At 50.3% G+C, this 22,099-nt stretch overlaps 1 protein-coding gene across 3 annotated transcripts in view; it reads left to right on the forward strand.

The window, feature by feature from the left end:
• PIK3R5 (phosphoinositide-3-kinase regulatory subunit 5) overlaps window positions 1-22,099 on the forward strand; it is a 97,806-nt gene that overhangs the window by 72,503 nt on the left and 3,204 nt on the right. For all 3 annotated transcript variants that reach the window (XM_037914177.2, XM_037914178.2, XM_037914180.2), the window contains exons 6-18: window positions 601-670; window positions 3,171-3,345; window positions 4,209-4,362; window positions 5,593-5,676; window positions 7,765-8,506; window positions 9,074-9,227; window positions 9,801-9,926; window positions 10,597-10,725; window positions 12,212-12,305; window positions 14,123-14,199; window positions 15,914-16,007; window positions 20,174-20,256; window positions 21,827-21,939. In XM_037914177.2, coding sequence (XP_037770105.1) covers window positions 601-670; window positions 3,171-3,345; window positions 4,209-4,362; window positions 5,593-5,676; window positions 7,765-8,506; window positions 9,074-9,227; window positions 9,801-9,926; window positions 10,597-10,725; window positions 12,212-12,305; window positions 14,123-14,199; window positions 15,914-16,007; window positions 20,174-20,256; window positions 21,827-21,939 — 2,095 coding nt within the window. The remainder of the gene's footprint in view (window positions 1-600; window positions 671-3,170; window positions 3,346-4,208; window positions 4,363-5,592; window positions 5,677-7,764; window positions 8,507-9,073; window positions 9,228-9,800; window positions 9,927-10,596; window positions 10,726-12,211; window positions 12,306-14,122; window positions 14,200-15,913; window positions 16,008-20,173; window positions 20,257-21,826; window positions 21,940-22,099) is intronic.

Genomic DNA, 22,099 nt, shown 5'->3' on the forward strand with positions numbered 1-22,099 from the left:
TCCCTCAGCCTCCTGCTTGCCACCTCCATCGCTCCTGTCTCATACTCACCTCACACCCAGCTCACTGCTCTGACTGCCATATGCCTCACGCTTCTCCTCCCTGCTCTGTGTGAGCTCCCCAACCTGCTCCATGCTTACGGTTGACCTTGTCTCCATCTCCTTTGGTTTCTGTCCCATCACTCCAGCCTCTTGCCCACATTGTCTGGTCCTGACCACCCCTCCGTTCCCTCTCCATAGCTCTCGCACAGTTGAAGTAGGGCCGGTAACTCACCGCCAGCATAATGTCTCCTATCACTTTGCCATAGGCTTTGTTCCCATCCCCCACGCCTACCTAGGTACTATTGGTTCCACCTGGAGTGTTGGGTGAGCCTCTGAATGCAAGTTACCTCTCAGGCCTTGTCTAGATGAGGCCTGAAGATGTGAAGTTAGCGTGTGGTAGCTAATGCATTTTAAAAGATCAGGCGCCCTCCTGATCTTTACCTTGGCCAGTTCAGCAAATGTTAAAAAGACATGCTTGATGCCAGCAGTTTACTGGCTTGTCTTGCTCCCATATGATCCAAGTTGCTGCCGTCAGTGAATTGCTTCTCTCTTTCCCCACAGGGATTTCGTACCAAAGGCTGGTGAGGGCGGAGCAGGGACTGTCCATGAAGAGTTGCCAGAGCTCCACTGTGTGAGTGCTGCTGTGGGGAGGTGGAGGGATCGATGGGGGCGGCTTTGTGTGGACTGGCAGCTGGTCTCCCTGGAACCCCCACTGCTCTTTCCATCGTGCTCATAATCAAGGGGCAGATGCCAAGCTAGGGCAAGCAGCCCCTAGAAAGTCACCCAAGATGCAGCTGTGGCTGTGTATGGGTTCAGGGGGAGAAGGGGCAGTGGAGAACAGCACTGAACTAATGGTCAAGGCATATGGATAAAGTGGAAATACCAGCATTCCCAAAGTGGCAGTCCTGGGCCCTCTCCAGTTCTCAGTGTGTGCGTGTGTGTTTGCTGTTGCCCCATGGTGGGAAATGCATGGTCTTGACAAGAACAGGATGGTGAAAAGAGGGAGCTGATCTGTGGCTGTCACCCGGAGAATGTTTGGTCCGATCACTATGCGTGTTGGAGAGCAGAGAAGATCCAAAGTGACATGCATTAGCCAGAAGAGGTGCGGGGCAAAGATTGGAGGGAGGGGAACAGCTTCACCCCATCCCAGGCAGGAAGTTAGACAGGGTTCATGCTTGATCAATAAAAGTGCCATCTCTTGACAAATAAGCAAGCCAGCACGTAGCCCGGAGTATGTGACTGAGACAGAGAAGGGGGAGGGGGCCTTATCTGGGCCTTCGATCTCTTCCTCCCCACGCTATCACCCTCATCTGTAAATATGAAAGTGTGAATGCAGAGCTGATCTCTCCCTAGCCTGCTATTAACAACAGCCGCTGGCTCAGCCATCGCTCAGGTTCCCCTGCTGTGAGCATTTTTTATTTCAGGCTTGTCGGCATGCAGTTGTACTGCTTTAAATATACAAGTGTGTTCAAATGGTACAGCAGCTCGCCTCCCAGTGAGGATGCAGTGATAAAAGCATAAAGGTGCTTTATACCAGGCTGGCTATCCCTGTATGGGAAAGGGACTAAGTTATACTGGTATTTGGTGTGTTAATACCAGTGTAACCACATTCACACTAGCAGCTGTACCAGTATAACTGTGTAGGTAAAAAAGAAAAAAATCATACCCCCTAACCCACATATTTCTACCAGTACAAAATCTGTGTATAGACCAGGCCTGGGCATTATACAAAGCCTGTGCCCATTGCCTGAGCCTGTGGGCCTACTGAGGCCCCGGTCCTGCAAACCCTGCAGCGTGCGCTCAGCTTTAAGCAAGTCCTGTTGATTACACTGGGACTGCTCACCTGCTTAAAGTTAATCACCTGCTTAAGCACTTTGCTGGACCAGGGCCTTAGCAATTAACATGCAATTAGAGGATGCTGTTAGTATGGAGAAGAAACTCCATTGCCGTGCTTAAGGAGTGCCTCTGCTCCCCACTGCTCTGCCTCAGGCTGTGCGCCATGTCCTGAAGGTGAACAACCTCTGCCTCTGGTGGCCTAGCCGGGAGCCCAATTCCAGGAGCAGGGGCCTTCCTCTGAGACCACCCACCCCAGGTGTTTAAATCTAGGGACTCTTAGTTTGAGCACCTTGGTCAATCTCTGCAGCAGCAACTGGACGCTGGGATAGAGACGGGTCTTGTATGGTCTATATCCTCTCATGCCATGGATACGTTCAGTCACACCTGGAAACTAGCAAGGATCTGGTGCATCTGCCAAGATCTCATGTGGGTCCAGTAGCCAACCCCATTAACCAAGATGCCGTCTCAAGGGCAAGTTTGGTTTCCTTCTCTTACTCCGTCGCCCTTTCTGTCCTTCCCCAATCATGTGTGATCTGTCTCATTTAGACTGCAGGCTGTTTGGGGGAGGGACCCGGTGTCTGTCTGATGGAAGGGCCATAGCGCTGTGTGCAATCACAACGGTCTAGATTTGCACCGCTGTCAACATAGACTTCCTGCTCTGTGCCCAGCCTGTACATTGGTAAAATAGCCTGTGGCCTGACACAATTGGCAGATTGTGCTGATGGGAAGCCCAGGAACCAGAGTGCTGGGGCTGGTCTGCCAAGCACTGACAGAGCAAAGCTGGTCTTTAGAGGCCATTGCTGACAGTGCATGAGGGCGCAGAGCGGGAGGACTGGGCAGTGCTGTGTGTGTACAGTAAACTGGGATAATGAGGTGAAGGGCTTCTCTCAGGCTCCATGTTCCTGTAATGTGGAAGGATTTCACCATCTGGTGGGTGGAATAGTTTGGAATTGATCAAATGCCACACAAAGCTCCCAAGTCCCTCTGCTCTCCAGGTCGTGCTAACAGTGCAACTGTTATTTATTATTTGAGCATAAGCTTTCGTGAGCTACAGCTCACTCACAAAAGCTTATGCTCAAATAAATTTGTTAGTCTCTAAGGTGCCACAAGTCCTCCTTTTCTTTTTGCAGATACAGACTAACACGGCTACTACTCTGAAACCTGTTATTATTTATTATATCTATTCCCATGTCAGGGTCCAGTTTGCAAGGTGCTGTTTAATTAACCCTGGAGCTGCAGTGAGTTGAGTTGATTTTATCTTACGCTCACTAACCTCCATCCCATGTTGCCCTTAGCACGGTTCTGCTGCTCAACCCCTCTGAGGTTCAGAGCGAATATCTGTCTGTCGCCAAGAAGATGAGCACCGCGGAGCACAGCCAGCACAGAACCTTCGTCATGCTAATTGGACACATCTACCAGGCCACTTTTGGGACCAAGTGCGATATGGGCAGCTTACAGCGCATTCTGAAGGTAGAGAGACTCCTGCGTTCTGCATGGAGACCTTTAAACAAGAGCAATTCTATCCCTGGCACACAGGGTGATTTTTCTGTGTGCTGTTTAGCAGTGGTCTTCTCCATCCCAGAGATGGCTGCAGTTCCATGCTGACCCTTGTGCAATTCACGGATCAGTCTGGTTGCACAGTGCTTCTGGGGATGCTGCATGAATGTAAATTGTCTTGTGAGTTGCAAGGGGGAGGTGAGATCTCGAAGCAGTTCAATTCAGAAGGTAGAAACAACTATTCGTTCCCATAATTTTACAACGAAACAATGGGAAATGGCGATGAATAGAGCTTGTTGCGTTGTCAATCAAAAGTTTAAAACAAAAGAAAACGCGGTTTCAACAACGATTTATCAAGGAAAAAATGTGTTGTCATACTTTCTTTTTTGTTTAATTATATTTAGATTGAAACATTTAAAAGTACTTTTTGAAACTTTTTTGTGGTTGGGGGCGGGGGGAAGTCCCACTTTTTTCTCACTACTTTACTTCTTTGCCCTGCCCTGCCCTACCCTGACTTTTCATTTTTTTAACCCACTGGAAAAAAGGGGCAGAAGGCAAAGAAGCAGGGAGGGAAGAGAAGAGACCAAAGTGAACAAAAGTTCCAATTTTCTTGTTTTTTAAAATAGTTTAAATTTCCCCCCCAAACAAAAAAAATGGATTTTTTTTTTTAATGAAATTCAAACATTTTTTCCCAAAATTTTTTATGGGGGTTGGGGGGAGAAGGGTGTTTCACTTACCTCTGGCCAGGATTCTTTTTCTAGAAGAAATGGCTTATGCTTCATGAAGAGAGACCCACATGTAGACAAGCTGTCTCTGAATCTCTGTGCTCTCTTTAGTCCAAGACCTTAGAAGAGCTCTCAGAGATCCATTCTCGCACCACAGAAGCTCAGGAGCTGGCAGCTGTTACCAGCGACCCTGTCGCAGCCAGGGAACAGCTGCAGTCCATGCTGCAGGACATTGCGGCTGAAGCAGGTTTCCCTAAGATCACAGGTATGAGAGTGAGTGGGGTTGTTCTAATTTATACAATGTTCTACTTTTCTTTCTCTAGCCTGGCCTATCATATACATTAGCTGCTCTATTTTGAGAGATCAGGAGTGAATGCTATGAAGCATGAAATCCTTGACTGGACTACATTTCAAAAGTAGAACAAAAAATCTGTTCTGGCTCACTCCCTCATGATGAGCTGGTCTTTGGGGGGGGGGGGGGGGGGGGGTTTCTTGCTTATTTCTTTTTCTGCTCCAGAATCACAGCTTTTATTTTAAAAAAAAAAAAAAGTCTCTAACCCTTATGGTTAGGAAGAAAACTTTCAAAACACAAACCGATTGTAACAATGACCACTGCCTGGGTCTGCAGACAGCCTGAAATTATAGCTCTGAGAGCTCGGAACTGCCCCATTCATCTCAGAGTATCAACCCTCATGTCTGGCAAGGATCGCTTTAAATGTCGACGTTGTGAACTTTTTCACCGCTGCCGAAAGCACTCACACAAGGAGAATGCCTGGCTGTATGGTGAAGGTCTGCGTGATCGGCTGTGAGCAATGGCTCATTGCGGTGTCTTTACGGAGTGTGGCATGGATTGTGGGCGGAGTTTGGGAGTGCCATTCCAACCTGATCTCTGGCCCCAGCATGGCAGAGGGGCGGAATGGAGCACAAAGCGGCATCTTAGCCCCACTGAGTCGGGACAGAGTCCAAGGAGCCCCCCAGATGAGCTTGGCAGAGGCTGTTTTGTTTAACACGTGCACTGTCTGTGGTGAGAAGATTCTCACGTTGCTGTCCTACATGGGTGGAGCTCACCTTGTGGGAGGAGCTAGTGAGAATTCACTGCTTCCTCCCCTCCGCACATTCATCCCTGGCTGTTAGGATGAATTGCTGGTGGCATCACTTGCTGGAGAGGAGGGGGTGGGGGCTCACAAGTGGAAGAGGGGCCTTGATGCTGGGACTTTTCACTTCAGACGACGCTTGCCTGAGCTGACTTAAACTGGCGCTGAATACATTTAGGCTGGAAATGGAAGACAGTTTCTAACCATCAGAGGAGAGAGGTTCTGTAATGGCCCTTCCAATAGGAGGGGAGGCGAACAATCTAAATGGTTTTGAGATGGAGCTAGGTAAATGGATTATGAGATGGAGGGGCCTGCAATAGCAGGGGACTGGACTCAGTCACACAGGAGGTGCCTTCTCACTCTATGTTCCTAACTTGCCACTTGCTCTTCTCTCTTCTCAGGGATGGCCCAGTCGTGTAAACTTCACACAGTCCCCATCCCCGTTGCTCGATGCTACGCTTACAGCTGGGACAAGGATAATTTCGGTAAGGCTAAAACTCACCCACAGCTTGGCTGAGGAAGAACTCCCCTGGCCCCCATGGCACAGGCGTGCAAAGAGAGCTGCATTGTGGGGAGTTTGACTTCCTCGGAAGCACGGGGCCAGTGGCAGAGGCAGGATCCCAGACCAGAGAGGCTTTCGAGGCCCGATCTTGCAAACGCACACGTGCTCTGTTCGAAATGTGTTGAAGTCAATGGTGCTCCTCGCAGGATTAAAGTTAAGCATGTATGTGGGTGTTTGCAGCACTGAGGTCTGGCTCAGCACTGATATGGTACCTTCCTGTGTTCCTAGAATATAGATAATGTCAAGAGAAATAATGGCCTTTGATATTGAAAATGTACGTTACTGGAACCTACCCAGTACTTCAATGGGACGTTCTCTGGGGCAGGAGCTGCCTTTCGGTTCTGTGTCAGTACAGCGCCCAGCACAATGGGGACCTGGTCTGTGACTGGGGTCCTAGGTACTACAACTATACAGACAATTAATAATAATGCAACTGTAACAGGGTGGCGTGCCCCTTTAATGGTCAGGGATCCTGTGGCCAGCCCTGGCTCGTTATCAGATTCAGCAGGGGAGAGGTCAGTGATTGCCATAAAGGGCTGAAAGGGCTCAGTTGCGGGGGGCGGGGGGGGGGGGCTGCAGGAAGGAAGTTGGCTCCTGGCAGGTCCTGGAGCAGTGGGGAGAGACACAAGTGGAAAGGCCCTGGGGTCCCTGCCGCCTGTTTTGGTCTGGGAAATAACTCTGTGTTACTTGGCGAGTTTTGTGTTGAAATGAATAAACCACACCCCAAGGCAAGGGTCTGAAAGAGACCTAGGACGTGGCATCGGCCCTTCCAGGGCTGGGCAGACAGGCCAGCTGTCCTACGGCAACTTTGCCAAATTGTAGCGGCCCGCTTGGGGGCAAGTTTAACTCCCTTTGCAGAAGGCTACACCGGAGCTGGAGGTGCGAGTCCTAGTTTGAGGACTGTGCGAAAAACAGATGTGTGAGCCTCCACAGCAGGAGCAGTGGGAGCGCTAGCCCCCATGAGTCCGGGCCTGTCACCTAGGATGGGTACATACTCGGGGTGGCTAGCCCCTCGCACTGCAGTGGCCACGCTCTGTTTTTAGCATGCTAGCTCAATGAAAGCTAGTGTGGGTATGTCTCCCCGAGCTGGGAATTTCACCTCCAGCTCCAGTGTGGGCGTACGCTTTGGGCAACAAAATATGGGCGTGGGGGGGTTCCATTGCCCTCAGGGTAGGGTCAGGTGAGCAGGGTTTTTTGTGCCTGGCCTGGTAATTTCCTCCCTCCTCCCCCCATAGCAATTTTGCAAGCGAAGCTGCTACTTCTCTTTTACTCCCAGTCCCTGCTTATGACAAATCTCTGTGTTTCTGTGCAGACTGTGCATTCAATGCCAGCAGGCCCCAACAAGCTACATCAGTTCTGTCACTCTGGAAAACAGTCGGCCCACCTGTCCTCCCCTGGGCTTGTCTGTTTCATTCTTCTCACAGAGTACATTTTTGTCAGGGAGCCAGTGGCTTTATCACTTTCTGACCTGGCTGGCTATCTTGATTAGTATTAAAATACGTTTTAATGGGGTGTGGCCATAAGTAGTAGAACTAGTTGACAATCCAAGTTGAAAGGAAGCAAAACAAATGTTAGTTTACTTTGGTGTTTGGAAACCCAAAGGAAACAAAAACTTCCATTTGAAAGAAAACTGACTTTTGTTTCAAGCTTTTTTTGCATAAAAAATTTCATTGAAATCGAATCGTTTTCATGAAAGTGTTTTTAGTTTTTGACAAAATCGCTTTTTTCCCCCCACCAAATCCACTTGTTTTGGTTAAAAAACGTTGACAACCTCTGACAAGATGACTTCTGGGCACAAGTGCATTTGGTATTAGTGTGGGACAGCCTCAGAAAGGAAGTGGTAGAAGTTCCACCACTGGGGTCATATGAGGCTGGACAAAGTACTGGAGAACACACTGTAGAGGATAATCCTTCACTGGCCCTAGGGTGGATGGGCTGGGAGGCCCGATATACCCCTCCCATCTCCCATGTTGTGTTGTTTAGGATTCTGTGCTGGCTCTTATTCTTTCAGATATCCTCAGAGACGTACTCAACAAGGAGAGCGATGTTCTCAAGCCAGTGCTCTTGGAGGATGAGGAGGAAGAGGAGACGGAAATTGATGGCTGTTCTCCACAAAGAGACTCGCTCCTTTCCTCCATCTCAGCGGTTTCCAAGGACTTTGTGTACTCAGAGTTATCAGAGGAGGCGTCGAAGCATTCGCGGATGTCTCTCTTCACCACTTCCAAGGACTCCATTTCGGAGCTGTCAGTGGTCTCCAGAAGGTCCTTTAAGTCCTTTGTGTCTAGCCTCAAGGACTGCATGGACAGTGGCTATGCCGAAGACAGCGACGAGAGCTCTCTCGATCTGGTGGGGAGGCTGGACCTGAAAGAGGAGACGACACTTCACAAGCAGAGGCAGAGACTGGCCAGCAAAATCTGCAAGCTATTCAAGAGCAAAAGCCAGCTGGTCTTGCGGAGAGACGTAAGGGACTATCCTGACACTGGTTCGCTCTCCCTGCCTCTGCGCCGGGCCGAGAGCCTGTGCAACCCAGAGGCCAAGCACCGCATCCCAGCGCGCTCCCGGAGGGCTCTTTCCTTGCCCCAGCACGTGCTGAGTCAGCGGCTCCCGCAGCACCACACAGCGCAGAACGTGTGCATCCAGCGCAGGCCCTTCCTGAGCTACGACGAGGACACCAAGGTCTCCACGCTGCGCGTCGTGGTCTTTGGCTCAGACCGCATCTCAGGAAAAGTGGCCCGGGCGTACAGGAACCTTAGGTGAGTGGGATGGCACCAGGGGAACCCAGCTCCCATTCCTTGTGTGTATTTAACCAGCCCTCCCACCACACGTCACCTTACGGAGTCCAAGGGCCAGAGCCTCCGGTGGTATCAATGGATGTCGCTCTATTGATGTCCATGAAAGGCGGGCCCAGATCCTGTGGCTATGCCCTGGTGCAGACTGTGCTGTGAGGTGATGATGGCGGATTGGGTTCCCACTCTGTTAGCCTCCAGGACTGAGGCCTGGTGACGAACCCTTCACCACACTCGGTGCTGTCCCTTCGTGGTGCACGTGGCAGTGTCTCGTGCTGTGGTGTTGCGCAGAGCCCCTTGTGCAACGCACTGTGCGAACATCCGACAGAAGGAGGGTCCCTGCCCCAGAGAGCTTACGAGCTAAGTAAAGAGTGTTGGGCTGCTCCTGCACTGTTTCCCTCACCGCGCACACGACTGTTTGTGTGGGGGTGGGGATGGCGCGCGCGCGCCTTACCTACCTGACACTAGCCACACCTCGTTCGTGCTGACACAGTGGGCTCTCTGCAGTGCTCTCCTTCCCTTTCCCTGTTCTAGACTACAAGAAATCGATTGCCCATTACTGACAAGGTACTTCAAGCTGCAGTTTTTCTACATCCCGGTGAAGAGGAGCTGCCTTACCTCATCTGCACCACTGACACATCCTCCTCCTTCTCCAGGAGATCCTCACCTGAGAGCCTCAGGGCAAACGGTACGTGCTGTGTCTCCCGTCGGACCAGCTCCTAGTGTAGAGACCTGCCTGCGTCACACAAGCAGCGCCACGCTTGGCCCTCACTGGTTCCCCTTGTGGCTGGCTCGGCAGAGAGGCCAAGTACTGAATAGACCAAGTGCACCTGAGGCTGGCAGGGAGGGAAGCTTGTCCTGTCCCTGTCTGTTCTGTAGGCAGCCTGCCCTCTTGATGGCCAACAGTGCAATACCTTCTGCCAGCTCAAAATTCACTTGCAGTAAGAAAAATAAATGAAATCAACCGGCCCAGGAGGGTATGTCTACACTGCAACTGGACACCTGTGGCTGGCTCATGTCTGCTGACTTGGTTCTCGGGCTACAGGGCTGTTTAACTGCAATGTGGATGTTCAGGCCTGAGCTCTGGGACCCTCCCGGGGTCCCAGAACCTGGGCTCCAACCTGAGCCTGAGCATCTACACCACAGTGAAACAGCCGCGTAGCCTGAGCCCCATGCACCCGAGTCAGCTGACATGGGCCAGCCGCAGGTGTTTAATTGCAGTGTAGACATCTCCTGAGTGACTCTGTCTGTCTGGTTTCAGGAACCCAGCTCAGCTGGGGCACAAAGCAGCACCAACGAAATCTCCCACTACATTGGGATGTTGGACCCATGGTACGAGCGCAACGTTCTCGGGCTGATTAACTTGCCCACGGATGTCCTGTGTCAGGTATGTCGGGGAGCTCAGGAGGAAATGAGCTTGGCTTTGGGTCCTTACCCCACTGCCCCTTTCCATGTGTTGGCATGGGGGCGGGAGGAGGGTCTCTCCCCTTCATTTGGAGTATCCACCATCAGCTGCTAGTGTTGGACCAGCTGGGTCTGCTCCAGGATGGGTCTAGTTTTGAGCTGTCCTGCAAGATCCAGGTTGGGAGCCAGCTTGAGGCTCTCCTGGGGCTGACCATTGCCTGCCTCTGGGGAGTGGCTGGTTCCAGCCTGACCCACCCCGTTGCTCTGTCTCTTCTGTGAGTCTGTTCACAGGACAATGCACAGGAGGCCAGTGTCCCCATCCCCCCTGCTGTGCATTAGGAGACTAACTGGCCAATAGGGAAACATGGGGGAAACTCCGGGGCAAGAATTGTGTTCTCGCTGTTACTCCCCACACTGGTCACCCCCGGGCGCCATTCTCAGCAGAGAGGCCGAGAAGGCTGACCTGGTCCCAGCAGGGTGGGGTGGAGGTATGTCAGTGGCGGAACTCGCCCGGCCACAGCACCTGTTCGGAGGGTTTTAGTCTCCAGGGCTGCGACCCCAGTACCTTTCCCCAGCACCCACGACCTCCCAGCCCTGTGCTGAACAGCAGGAGCAGAGCGGGTTTCCATGTCACCTCCTTGTGCCTATGCCAGCAATCTGCCAAACCCGAGGTGGAGCCTACGGAGGAGTCCAGGGAGCAGCTGCCCATCCTGGCTGACATGGTGCTTTACTACTGCCGGTTTGCTACTCGCCCGGTGCTGCTGCAGCTCTACCAGACAGAGGTACGCAGGGCTGGGCCTTTCCATCCCACCTTGCACATGGGGTTTGTGAGGACTTCTGTCTCTGCATAGATCAACTAAGGACTCCAGTACCAACCTCTACGAGACAAAGGTCTCTTCAGGACTGATACGTCCATGATGCTCAAGGGTTCGGCCAGTTCCTGCCCCGACCTGGCTATTGTGGGCCGGTGAGACTGTGCTTCCAGGGGCGTGCGCAGGAATTTAAATTTGCATGCTTTTGGAGGGGCACATTAAACACACACAAATGAAAGGTTTGCGTGACCCCTGCCGTTTCTCGGGACGCCTCTGGCAGGGACACCCAGCTGCGAGGAGGCAGCAGAAGCTCCCCCTGCAGGGGGCGCTCCCCATGTCTCTTCAATCCTGGCAAGGAGGAAGCAGCAAGGCAGCTGACTGCAGGGTCCTTCCCCGACCCCTACAACTGCAGCCTGCTGCTTCTCCTTCCCTGCTGCTGGAGTCCCAGCGCTGCTGCCTGCTCTGCAAATGCCTGCTGAGGCGAGTCGGGGCTGGAGGCAGAGGAAACACATGGGACTCCAACAGCAGGGAAGGAGAAGCAGCAGGCTGCAGCTGCAGCGGTGTGGGGAGGAGGAGCTCAGCCATCAGCCGCCCTGATGCTTCCTCCCTCACCGGGCTTCAGGAACCCACAGAGATTTTGGGGGGCGGCAGTGCCCCTGCTTGCCCCACCCCCTTGTGCATGCCCCTGTGTGCTTCCATTAGTCAAGTCCATCTCCTTCTGCTTTATCACCATGGTAGGAGAGCCTGGTATGCAATTGCCCCTTCCTGCATTCGCTAATGGCTCATGATGGACTGATGCCCCTCCTGATCCTGGTGATGGAGCTGGTGTAGGATGTTTCTGGGGGATAACGATCCGCGGGAACTTCTATTAACCAACAGCGACCTCCAGAGAAACCGATCTGCTGCTGTTGTAGAATGCAGTGGTTCTCAGCTTCCTCGGGACGGTTGAAGTGTAGTTCAGATCACACCATAAAGTCTCCAAACTCTCCACTCTGCTCTCTCCCGATACCCTGGTCCCTAAGAGAGGATGGGTGTCCCATAGACAACTTCTCATCTAACTTGTCTTCCTTTCCCCATACACGTATGGCTCTCACCGGTGCTAACAATTACATACACGCTTTGCTTTCTGAAATCCCTGCGAGGAGCCTGTTCTCCAAAGCCTGCTCTGTCCAGCATGCAGAGATTGAGAGGAAGGTTCTTGTCATCCTGGTGCTCTCATAACAAGGTGTTGGGCGTGGGATGCATATGTAGGTAGTGATGGTAACAGGCATTTATCAGAGTAGGAATGCTGCTGTCGGATTGCTGTGACTTGCACTGCTAGGATTTTCTAGCTTGAGGGGTTCTCTCTCCTTGCACTGCTTCATTTGAAGGCAGTGTACTATTAGGAATATGCCCGGCTCCCTCATTGTGCAGTGCATTCATAGTGCATCTCTCTCTTCTCTCCCTCCCCCGACAGCTAACCTTCATTGGAGGTGAGAAGAAGACTGAGGTCTTCATTCAATCCCTCGAACTGGGCCACTCAGCTGCCACGCGGGCCATCAGGGCATCGGGTAGGTATCCGATCTGGACACAGATGTTTCCTTGCCTTCCTAAAGTCTCATGCATCACAGGTTCTGTAGTGATATGATGGCAGCTTTAGAAATTGGGGCACAGATAGATTTGATGGTGAATGCTTAATAACTAGCTCCTTAGGGGAGCACAGAGAAATCGGATCCACAGTTGGGTTGGATTACAGATGGCTGGGGAGAGTGGTTGGGAGTTGGGATATAGAAAGGGATTTTTACAAACCTGGAAACTAAAGCATCATGAAACCTACATTTTCCCTTCTGTAACAGTCTTTATGATTTCTGTTTCTCAAGGAAGTTTTTTGTTACTTTTCCCTTGATCCAAAGTTAATTTATTTTAGCATAGCTAAAAACAGGTCCTTTCCCCTTCATCAGGTCCTGGCACAGTGTCTTGGAAACCAGCACATCCTTTTTCTTTCTTTTTCTTGGCGGGGTCTTTACTCACAATTTCTCTTTCTGTCTTGATACTTCAGTTATAAAATCTCTTGGTTATACTCTTGTAAGCCTTAATTAGGCAAAGAAAAGAAATGGATAGATCCATAGATCTTTTAAAACAGGAAATATTGTTTAGTAGAAAACAGCTACAGCCACGGACACACAAGCAGGCATCCACACAGCTTCAGTTCCAATTTTGTCTCACTTGTTTACCAGAGACCACATTCTGTTTGGAGCTCTGTGCAGCACATAGAGACTCTAGTGGCTAAATTATATACTGCAAGAAAACACATTATTAATTTGTTTTTTCTTTTAGCACTGAATCCTTTTCTGTGCTCTGACTTCCTCTTGCTGTCTCCAAGCAGAACTTACAAAGTGCTCTCCATTGAACTAGTTGCCCCTATTCCCATAATATGGACAGGTTATGCTTCAATAGTGAAACCCATCAACCATTTTCATCTTTAAACACTTAGGGCATAATTTTGAACTGGGTTTTGATGATGCAGTTTTGCACCCACCCTTTTGCACCTGCAATAATTTTGTCTGGAAAAAGCATCAGCGAACTTCAGGCACAAAATTTAAAGCCCAATTTATGATGGGTACACATCTGCAAAAAAAAGAAAGAAAGAGCCCAGCTGGTAAACCAGCCCTTTACAGCTTTGTATTTTCCCGCAAGACCCAACACTTACCCAACAGCACCTGCTAATTTAATTTAATTTCTTTTCATTCTGTGGAGAGGTCTCCAGCTGCTTATTGTGTTTTATGCTGAAAATCCCCTATGAGCTTATTCATGTGGGGCAGCTTTTAAGCTAACTTTAGTTTTTCTTTTTGCTCCTCTGTCACATTCCAATAAAACAAGTGGCAGGCAGTGTAACAAACAGGTTAACACTGATCCCCTTTTCGTTGCTTGGCTATCACAGGTCTACTGAAGAGCATGTTTTGACACACAGATGATTTCTGGAAACGGGACTGGGTGTCTGGCCTGGGACGGAATAGTAGAGCCCCATAAGACCAGGGTTTGAGTCCTGATGACGGTCTGAAGTAAAGTATTTGGTGGTCTTAGCTCTGTTCTTAATAGGCAGCAGTTTTTATCAGCCAAACCACCACTCGCAACAGGAGGGGTGATTGGTCTTTCCTCTGAACGTGTTCACCCATCTGCCTCATTCTGCTTTGTAGCAAGCTGAGGTACTCTAAGGCCACTTGTTCTGCTGTCACCAGGATGCATGACTTGAGAGAGAGCGAGAAGCTGAACTCCTCAGAAACAGGGCAGCTTTTCCTAAGGGGAGAGGGACTGGTGTGAACATGTATTGAAGGGCGGGGAGAGAAAAGGCTGTTGTGTGACTTTAGCTTCTGTTTGTATTACAAAGGTCCAGGCAGCAAAAGGCTGGGAATAGACGGCGACAGAGAAGCAATCCCTCTAACACTACAAATCGTCCATAGCAAGGTAACTGGGTGGTAGTCCGATGGGGACAGAGGCTGCAGGAACTTCTTCAGCATTGTGTAGACCTCCACTGAGTCAGAGATTTTAATAGGGTATATGAAGGAAATCTCTTTAAGTGGAGAGGAAATAAACACAACTCAGAGAGCTACAATAGGCATGTTTAGTCTGAAGAAGAGACAGCTGAGGGGGGACCCGATAACAGTCTTCAAAGGGCTGTTCTAAAGACAACAAAGAGAAAGTGATCAAATGTTCTCCATGTCCACCAGGGCAGGACAAGACATGATTGGTGTCATTTGCAGCAAGGGAGATTTAGGTTAGATATTAAGAAAAAATTCTAACTTTAAGCACTGGGGCAGCTTCCCTAGGGAGGCTGTGGAATCCTCGTCATTGGAGGTTTTTAAGAACAGATTGGACAAACACCTGTCTAGGATAGTCTAGCTTTGGTCCTGCCTCAGCGTTAGGGGATGGACGAGATGACCTCTTGAGGTCCCTTCCAGCCCTACATTTCTGTGATTAGGAGAGTGTGTTTATATCAGTTGATGGGGAAGGGGAAGAATATCTTGTGATTCAGGGTGGAAGCTGATCTTTCCTCTTTGTGGAGTAGGGAAGGAATCCCTCATACCATATTGCCGAACAACCAGGTTCCCCATGGGGGGTTTTGCCTTCAGGTACAGGTCATGCATGGAGAGGGAGATCTGACAGGCCACCATGTCTGGGAACCCGGTTACAACATGAATATGTTTTGAAGTGTAGACGGGACTTTAACCTTAATACTGAGCTGTGGTGCAGCCCTGGAGAGTCTGTGCTGTAACCAGGTCTCCAGACATTCTTCTACTTGTAATGCAGAGAGGTTCTTTATGGCCACATTGCCTGATAAGGGGGATTCTTTGAGTTAATTGATTCTCCCTGTTGGGCCCTTTCTGAAAGGGATTGGTGGCTATTTAAATGACAAGAATTTAATCGCCAAGAGGAAAAATTAATTACAGATCTCTGCTCATATCTCACCCATGTCTCCGCCACGTGTTTGTTTCTGGAACATGAAGGGAACCTCATCTGAGATGGAAAGAAACCAAAATGCTGCCATGTGTGAGGCTATGAATTTCTGAAGGATAGTGGCAGTTTGCACTCTTCTGGCACTTGACAAACACTAATAATGTTTGCTGCATTTCAACAGATCCAGCAAATTTCTTTGACCTGTGCTTGACATTAAGCTCATGAGTTGGCTTCAATGATCTAGTCTGGTGCTTACAGTTAAACGTGTATTTAAATGCTTTGCTGGATCACAGCCTAAATAAGCTGAAAGCACTTTGGCTCCCTGTCCTCTACTTTCTGCTTCATTTATTGGCATAACCAATGGTGGCCTCCAAGTGAGCAGGAAGTGTGATAGGCCCTATATAAATACTGGCTCTTCTTTCATGCTGGTGGATTTCCTTACTAAAGTAGTAAAAATCCTGAGAACAATCTCCACCTGCTTACGACAGTAGCCGATTCAGTACCCTGTTCAGCTATCGAGCATTAACCTACTATTGGAATGGATGGGCAGCTTGGGCATCTGGTAGTTTGAGCAAGTACATTTAACTGGTGCTAAAGGTCCCAGGACCAACCGTCTCAGTGTAAATCCAGTTCTGAGCTATGTCAGCCAGAAGGTCAGAGATGAGCAGAGCAGTATCAGGGTGGAATGTGACCCGTCTCTCTCACTTTTGCCTGGTCTCTGCAGACAGCAATCAGTGGAAGGAGCCACTGGAATGATGTTGAAAAGGTCTGCACCTCCGTCAACCTCAGCAAGACCTGTAAGAAGTACGAAGAAATAGGTGAGTGCTGGTGCCCTTAAACCTTTACACAGGGGCAGTGGGAGAGGATGGAAAGTGGACAGCGGTGGTGCTTCTGGCATGGGGAGGAGTGTGTGTGTCATGCAGGAGAAGATATTAGCGATGCCTTCTGTGCTTCGGGGCAAAACAAGCCATGCCATCCTGATTCAGGTCCCCTCCACCTTTAAGGCCACCTTCAGGGATGAAAGGGCGCTTCGCTCTGTTCACTGCCCTGAGCCTTCCCCCAAGGGGTGCCACGTGTGGCTCTGTGATATGAACGTCTCTCCATTAGGAACTGGATTGAGCCCCGCAACTCCTCTCGTGCAGGCATAGAACAGCCATCAGAGGGTGGCGATCTTCAGTCTGTGCTGACCCGATCTGGGAGGAAATGGGTCACAGAGGTGAAAGCTTCTGGGTCCCATTAACAAACCTCAGAGCCAGGGCTTAAATGTTGTTTCCAAAACTGTTCTGCATGGTGGACAGATGCACACGGGATAAACATACCACATGCCTAGGACAGGCACCAAAGGCCAGGAATAGGACATTGTGTAGGATCAGGGCATTGATTTCCCTAAGCAGTTTTTTTTCTACATGTTTTGTTGGTTGAAATGTTGGGCTGAGAATCATTACATTAGTTCCTTAGTAAGGGCCCTGGATTCGGACCCTCTGCCTAGCTGGCAGGAAGAGCCCGTGGAAACCTGGGGAGAGGTTGCAGGCCTGGTGGCTAAAGCACTCGACCCGAAGCTCTGCCCTGCCCTGGAAGAACTTTGTGTAGGGTCCTTGGAATGAACTAGCCCTCTGCTGTGTCCGGAGAGAGGCCCAGGGCTGGCTGAGGGACTGCCGGGTGCAGATGTTGCGGGGGTGAAATCTGCCTAGTAGCCATCTCCTCGCCATCCCTGCCTCGCTCGATCTGAAGGGACCTAACCCATGTCTGAGAAGGAGCCATTCAGTGACACAGTCCAGAGCCTGGCACACTGCCTGTCACTCAGGTGGGCTGCCAGAGGGGAAAATGGGACCATCATGGGAACTGCCAAATTAGCAGAGGGGTGCGGTGTCCCTGAATGCAGGTTTTTCTGTGACCTTCCTGTGCAGTCTAACATTCCTTCCTTTCATGGCAGCAGCCCTACAGCAATGGGGTGGCCTGTGCCTGTTCCACTTTACTTCCAGGTGTCCCGGCTCACGCTGTGGCTGGTGCCAGCAGGCCCATTCCAAGATGAAGGTGCTCTTGGTGTTGCCGTTCAGTTCCTCTTGTGCAGCTGTTCATCCCAGCCCACTTAAGGGACAGGCAGCCTAGCAGACTTGGTGCTGTGTTGCTGAACTGCTCCTCCGATATGGGTCAGGTCCCTTCAGGCCAAGGCTCAGACTCCATGTTACCGAAGCAGCTTTTTTGCCCTTTTTTGCCCAACACGAAAGTGTTGCTGATGCGGGGGAAAAAATATAGAACACACCAAGCGTGGGATCTGCCCTGCTGCTTACGGCAGCTAATTAGGGGGTTGAGCAGTATCGCTTCCACAAGAGCTGTAGCGGAGACTCGTTATGTCGGGACCATTGGACAGCCTGTCTGACCTGTTCAGTGCAGGGTACGAAATGTAACGTACTGGGGATTATGACACTCAGCTCTGTCCTGTTTTCAAACCCAGATGGAACGGTAAATCCATCTGTACCTTACACTGACAATAGCTAGCCTGTAAAACTCACTGAGAGAGGATGCTGAAGCCAGAGTTGAGCAGGGTTCAAACTGTATCGAACCTGGATCTCTCCAATAAATAATATGAATAATAACATCATGGCTATAGAAGCAACAGCCTGCTGTCTGGGGCTAGGGAGAACCTCCCCTGTGGAAGTTTGCATAACGTTCTCCACTCCAGAATTTCTTGTGCCGTTCTTTGAAGCAGCTGGCACTAGCCACTGCTGAAGGCAGCACGTTGGACTTGGACCAGCAGTCTGACCTAGTATAGCAATTCCCATTAGGCAGAGCTGTGCTCTGGTTTGCCAAAGGTGGAGATGGGGCCTGGTCCAATCAACCCAGAGCTCTGGGGGTGTTTGAAATCCAGAGCATCTCTGATCTTTTGCCAAGAGCTGGGCTTGTGACCCTGGGTGAACCCAGTCTGAGTTTTGGGGTTGTTCCAAACGTGAGTCCTGGTGAGTTTGCCTGGTTTGGGGTTTCTTCGCCAAACATGACTAGAGCAGGAACTGGCTGCGGTCGAGAGGTGGCCATTGGAGGCTGCACAGCCCCTACCTAGAAGCACCAAAGAACATAATGCTCTTGTAGGTGCAACGTGAGAACCAGGGAGATGTGCACTTAGGCTTTTATCTGTCTGTCCTGCCATCCTTAGCAGCTGACCCTGTCCAGTAGAGTTAATAACTGAACTCACAGTAGGCCAGTGCTCTCATTCCTTGCTGCTCCCCCCACGGCAGTTGGGTCTGTGTGTTTGTTTTGTTGGTTACATTTCTTCCTTTCTCTAGATCCCCTGGTAGTACAATGTGCCCTGAGCCACCCTGTTAAATGTTTCAGCGCTGTAGTCTTCTTAATGAGAGGTCATGGTTCTTCTTTTGCTTGAACACAGCACTGCTTCGGCAGGTGGAACAGATTCACTTGAGAAGATCTTGTATTATCCTCAAAAAGAAAAGGAGGACTTGTAGCACCTTAGAGACTAACACATTTATTTGAGCATAAGCTTTCGTGAGCTACAGCTCACTTCATCGGATGCATCACTTTTGCGGATACAGACTGACACGGCTGCTACTCTGAAACCTTGTATTATTCTGTTTCACTGAAATGCTCCATGTGATGCGCCCTGGCACATATAAATTTGCTATAAAGGCAGCAGTTGGGACCAATCATTCAGATGGAGCAATAGCCAATGAACTGGAGCTTCTCGGAGCCTCTCTATCTAAAACTCTTCCATCAGCTCAGACACCTCCCTCCCTCCTCCTGGAAAAGCTGAAGTGTTGCTATCACTTAGTTTTTGTTCACCACCACCACGTTGCAGGCTGCAGATATTGCAAAGCTGTATATTTCTGTTCTATTTCTGGAGCTTAACTTGCTGATCTGCCTGCAAGCTGAGTTCATTCTGGGTGTCTTTCGATAGGCTATGCGATGTCTAGGGAGAGGTTTTCCCATCGCACTCCAATTCCCTACATGCCACAGAAATCTGGGATTATCTTTCACATTCACTGGTCTGGCCACAGGATGTCACTGCAGCTCCAGACACCAGCTGCTCACAAAATAGCTGAAAGGTGTCAGGCCTTTAGTGAAGACATGGAAGTTTTTAGGTCACTTGGCCTGCACCAGCTATGGAGGGAGCTAGAATTTGTTCCAGCCAATGTTGCAATTGTCACTTTTGTAGATCCAATTTTTTTAGCCCCTATAATGAAGTTAATTGGCTTTCAGGTAATGTCTGTAAAGCTGGATCATGTTTGAATCTGGATAATGCTAAGTATTTCTGCCTTCTTTTCTGGTTTTCTCGCTCTCTTTGTCTGTGTGTGGGGGGGATGTGCAGGGGGAGGCTGGAAGGAACATCTGTTTGATTTAGCTCAGGCTGTATAGCTGGAGGCTGTTGTATGTGGCAGCAGAGCAATCTCTCGTTTTGTGCTCTTTATTCAAAGAGAGATAATTAACTCTGTAGAGCTGGGATTTGGGATCTTGTGGCTCACAGCAGTCCTGGAATGCTGTGATGTGTAGCTGGGGATTTCCAATACAAACAAACAATAACAATAATACTAAGCTCCTGTAATAATCTCCCTTTCAAACAGTCAGGTGGCATTTTAAGGCTCCAGGTTTGTATTGGGACCCCTGGCCTGGCCCATTCAAAGGGGTTATCAGACTGAGGGTAGCCCTCCGACTATCTGATACGGGCTAACTTCTACAGGGCTTTGAGTTGCAGGACTGGTGACCTGTCCTTGTGCAATATCCATCCTGTTAGCATGACGGATCCTTGTTAGAGATACTTGATTGAGAATGGGGTCAAGAGATCCCTTCTTGACTCTCCCCCCTCCCCTCCCTTCAGAGACTCTGAACTTTGCTACTTGCCACTGGCCAAGCAAAGCCGGAGGCTACTCCTTCGGGAGCATGGCAGTTCTATGCCTTGGGTGCCAGAGAGACCATTTCAATTAAAATCCAAATCCTTTCGAATAGCCCAAGCAACCCCCCCTCTCTTCTGTTCCAGACTCGCAAACGGAGTGTCTGACTTTAACCATAACCGAGGTCGTCAAGAGGCAAAACTCCAAGTCAAAGAAAAGCTTCAATCAGGTAAGTTGGATTTGCCGTATTTGTATCCTCGTCTAGGCTGGTAAGGAGAGAGTAACTGTGGCTCGTTCGCTGTCAGGGGAGGAGAAGGTTTGAGAGCTTCGGAGAGGCCAGTAACTTGTGCCCAGATTCCATCACAGTTGCCATCTCCATGAACTCTGGGGCCCTCACTTCCAGATTGGCAGAAAGGTGCTGTGTGTGCCTAGCCGTGGCCTGTATTCGCTGTGCAGCCGCAGCTGAGTCTCGCGGCTTAGGGAGTCCTGCTTGTGGTTGCACCAGCACAATGAGAACTAGGATGCCAAGTGGCAGAGGGAAAAACCCAGGCAAAGCTGCAGCTGGAAAAGTTCCCTGTTGTGTACCCAGGGCTGTATCAGCACCTGGAAGTCAGGCTGGCAGATGAGTCCTGCCAGCACAGCAGGTGTTCAGGGAGCAATGCACTGCTGGATCCTGCCAGCATGGGTATCGAAGCTTGTTGGGAAACTGTAGGGAATAACTGCTCTGTGTGATGGCTGACGACTTCGTCTGTGAGCAGCCGTGTGTTGGAGGACTGGGATTTGGTGCTGCCTCTGGCAGATGCGGCCTGAGCACCTCACAGCTCCTGTTGAAGTCCATGGAAGCTATCGAGTATTCAGCACATTTGAGAATAGCTCACGTATGCAGGTGCCTTATTGTGGGGCCCCCTCTCTGAAAATCTTGGCCACTGTATTTTAAAACCAATCTGTTACTTTAACAGCCCAGATGGGAGAACTGAGCCCTCTGTGCCTCTAGCACCCAAATCCAGCTGTATAAATAGATAGATGTATAAATCTTGCTTTCAGAGCGTGTTCCAAGGCAGGGTAGGTTCCTCTGTGTTAGCGTGTAAGGACAGCAGTTTAAATCCCAGATGAGGCCCTTGCTCGTAACTGGGGGCTCTAGAACTAAGAGAATGAGCTGCTACCACTTGAGCTAAAGGACAACATCCCCAGCAGTCAGCTTAACAGACCTGTATCCTCAGTGGACTGGACGCACACTGTTACACCAACATGGACACCCAGTCTAGCTTGTTATTTTAGAGTAAGGACGACAAATGTCTCCATGCATATGTGAACGTTCAGGGCGAGTCTCTTACCCCGTGAAATCCTCCCTCTTGAATTGCCTCATAGCCCGGCTCCTCCTCAGGCCAAGCCCTGACACTAAGGTTATGTCTACATTTGGGGCTGAGAGTCCCAGCTCGCACAGACATACTCGGGTTAGCTCTCATCGTGGTGCAGCTAGGGTAGCAAGGTCCACAGTGAGCAGTGGCATGGGCTAGCCACCCCGAGTGCATACCTACTGGTTTCAGGCAGGTTTGTGTTTGGCACAGCAAGCCCGTGACACTGCTCACTGCTGCCTGAGCTACTGCAGCTACACTACTAGCTTGAGGAGAACTAGCCCAAGTACATCTAGGCAAGCTTTAGGTGTAGACATACCCTAAAAGGCGCAGCATATAGTGAATGGGATCCTGGCCCCTGGCTGCACATGCCACAAAGCCAAGCTGTGCTGGCTGGAGAATGTTCTGAGCCTGACTCGTGGTGTTTCTCTCTGTCTCTCGCAGCAGATCAGCGTGTCCCAGATAAAAGCAGACAAGGTCCAGATCATTGGAGTCAACTGTTCCTTCGCCGTGTGCCTGGATCAGGATGAGCAGAAAATCCTGCAGAGCGTCACAAGGTAGGAAATGGCCAGCATGTCTCTCTGCAGCTGTGGCTAGCCTTCCTCTGGGGACAAGTGCTGTAGGTAAGGCACCCCCAACGAGTCATGTGAGCCCTGAGGGGACTAGCCCCCAAGACCCAAATGTGCTGCTTAGGCTTCTGAACCCGTGTGGACTGTC

This window comes from Chelonia mydas, chromosome 14 (genome assembly GCF_015237465.2).
Source record: "Chelonia mydas isolate rCheMyd1 chromosome 14, rCheMyd1.pri.v2, whole genome shotgun sequence".
NCBI classification, from domain to species: Eukaryota; Metazoa; Chordata; order Testudines; family Cheloniidae; genus Chelonia; species Chelonia mydas.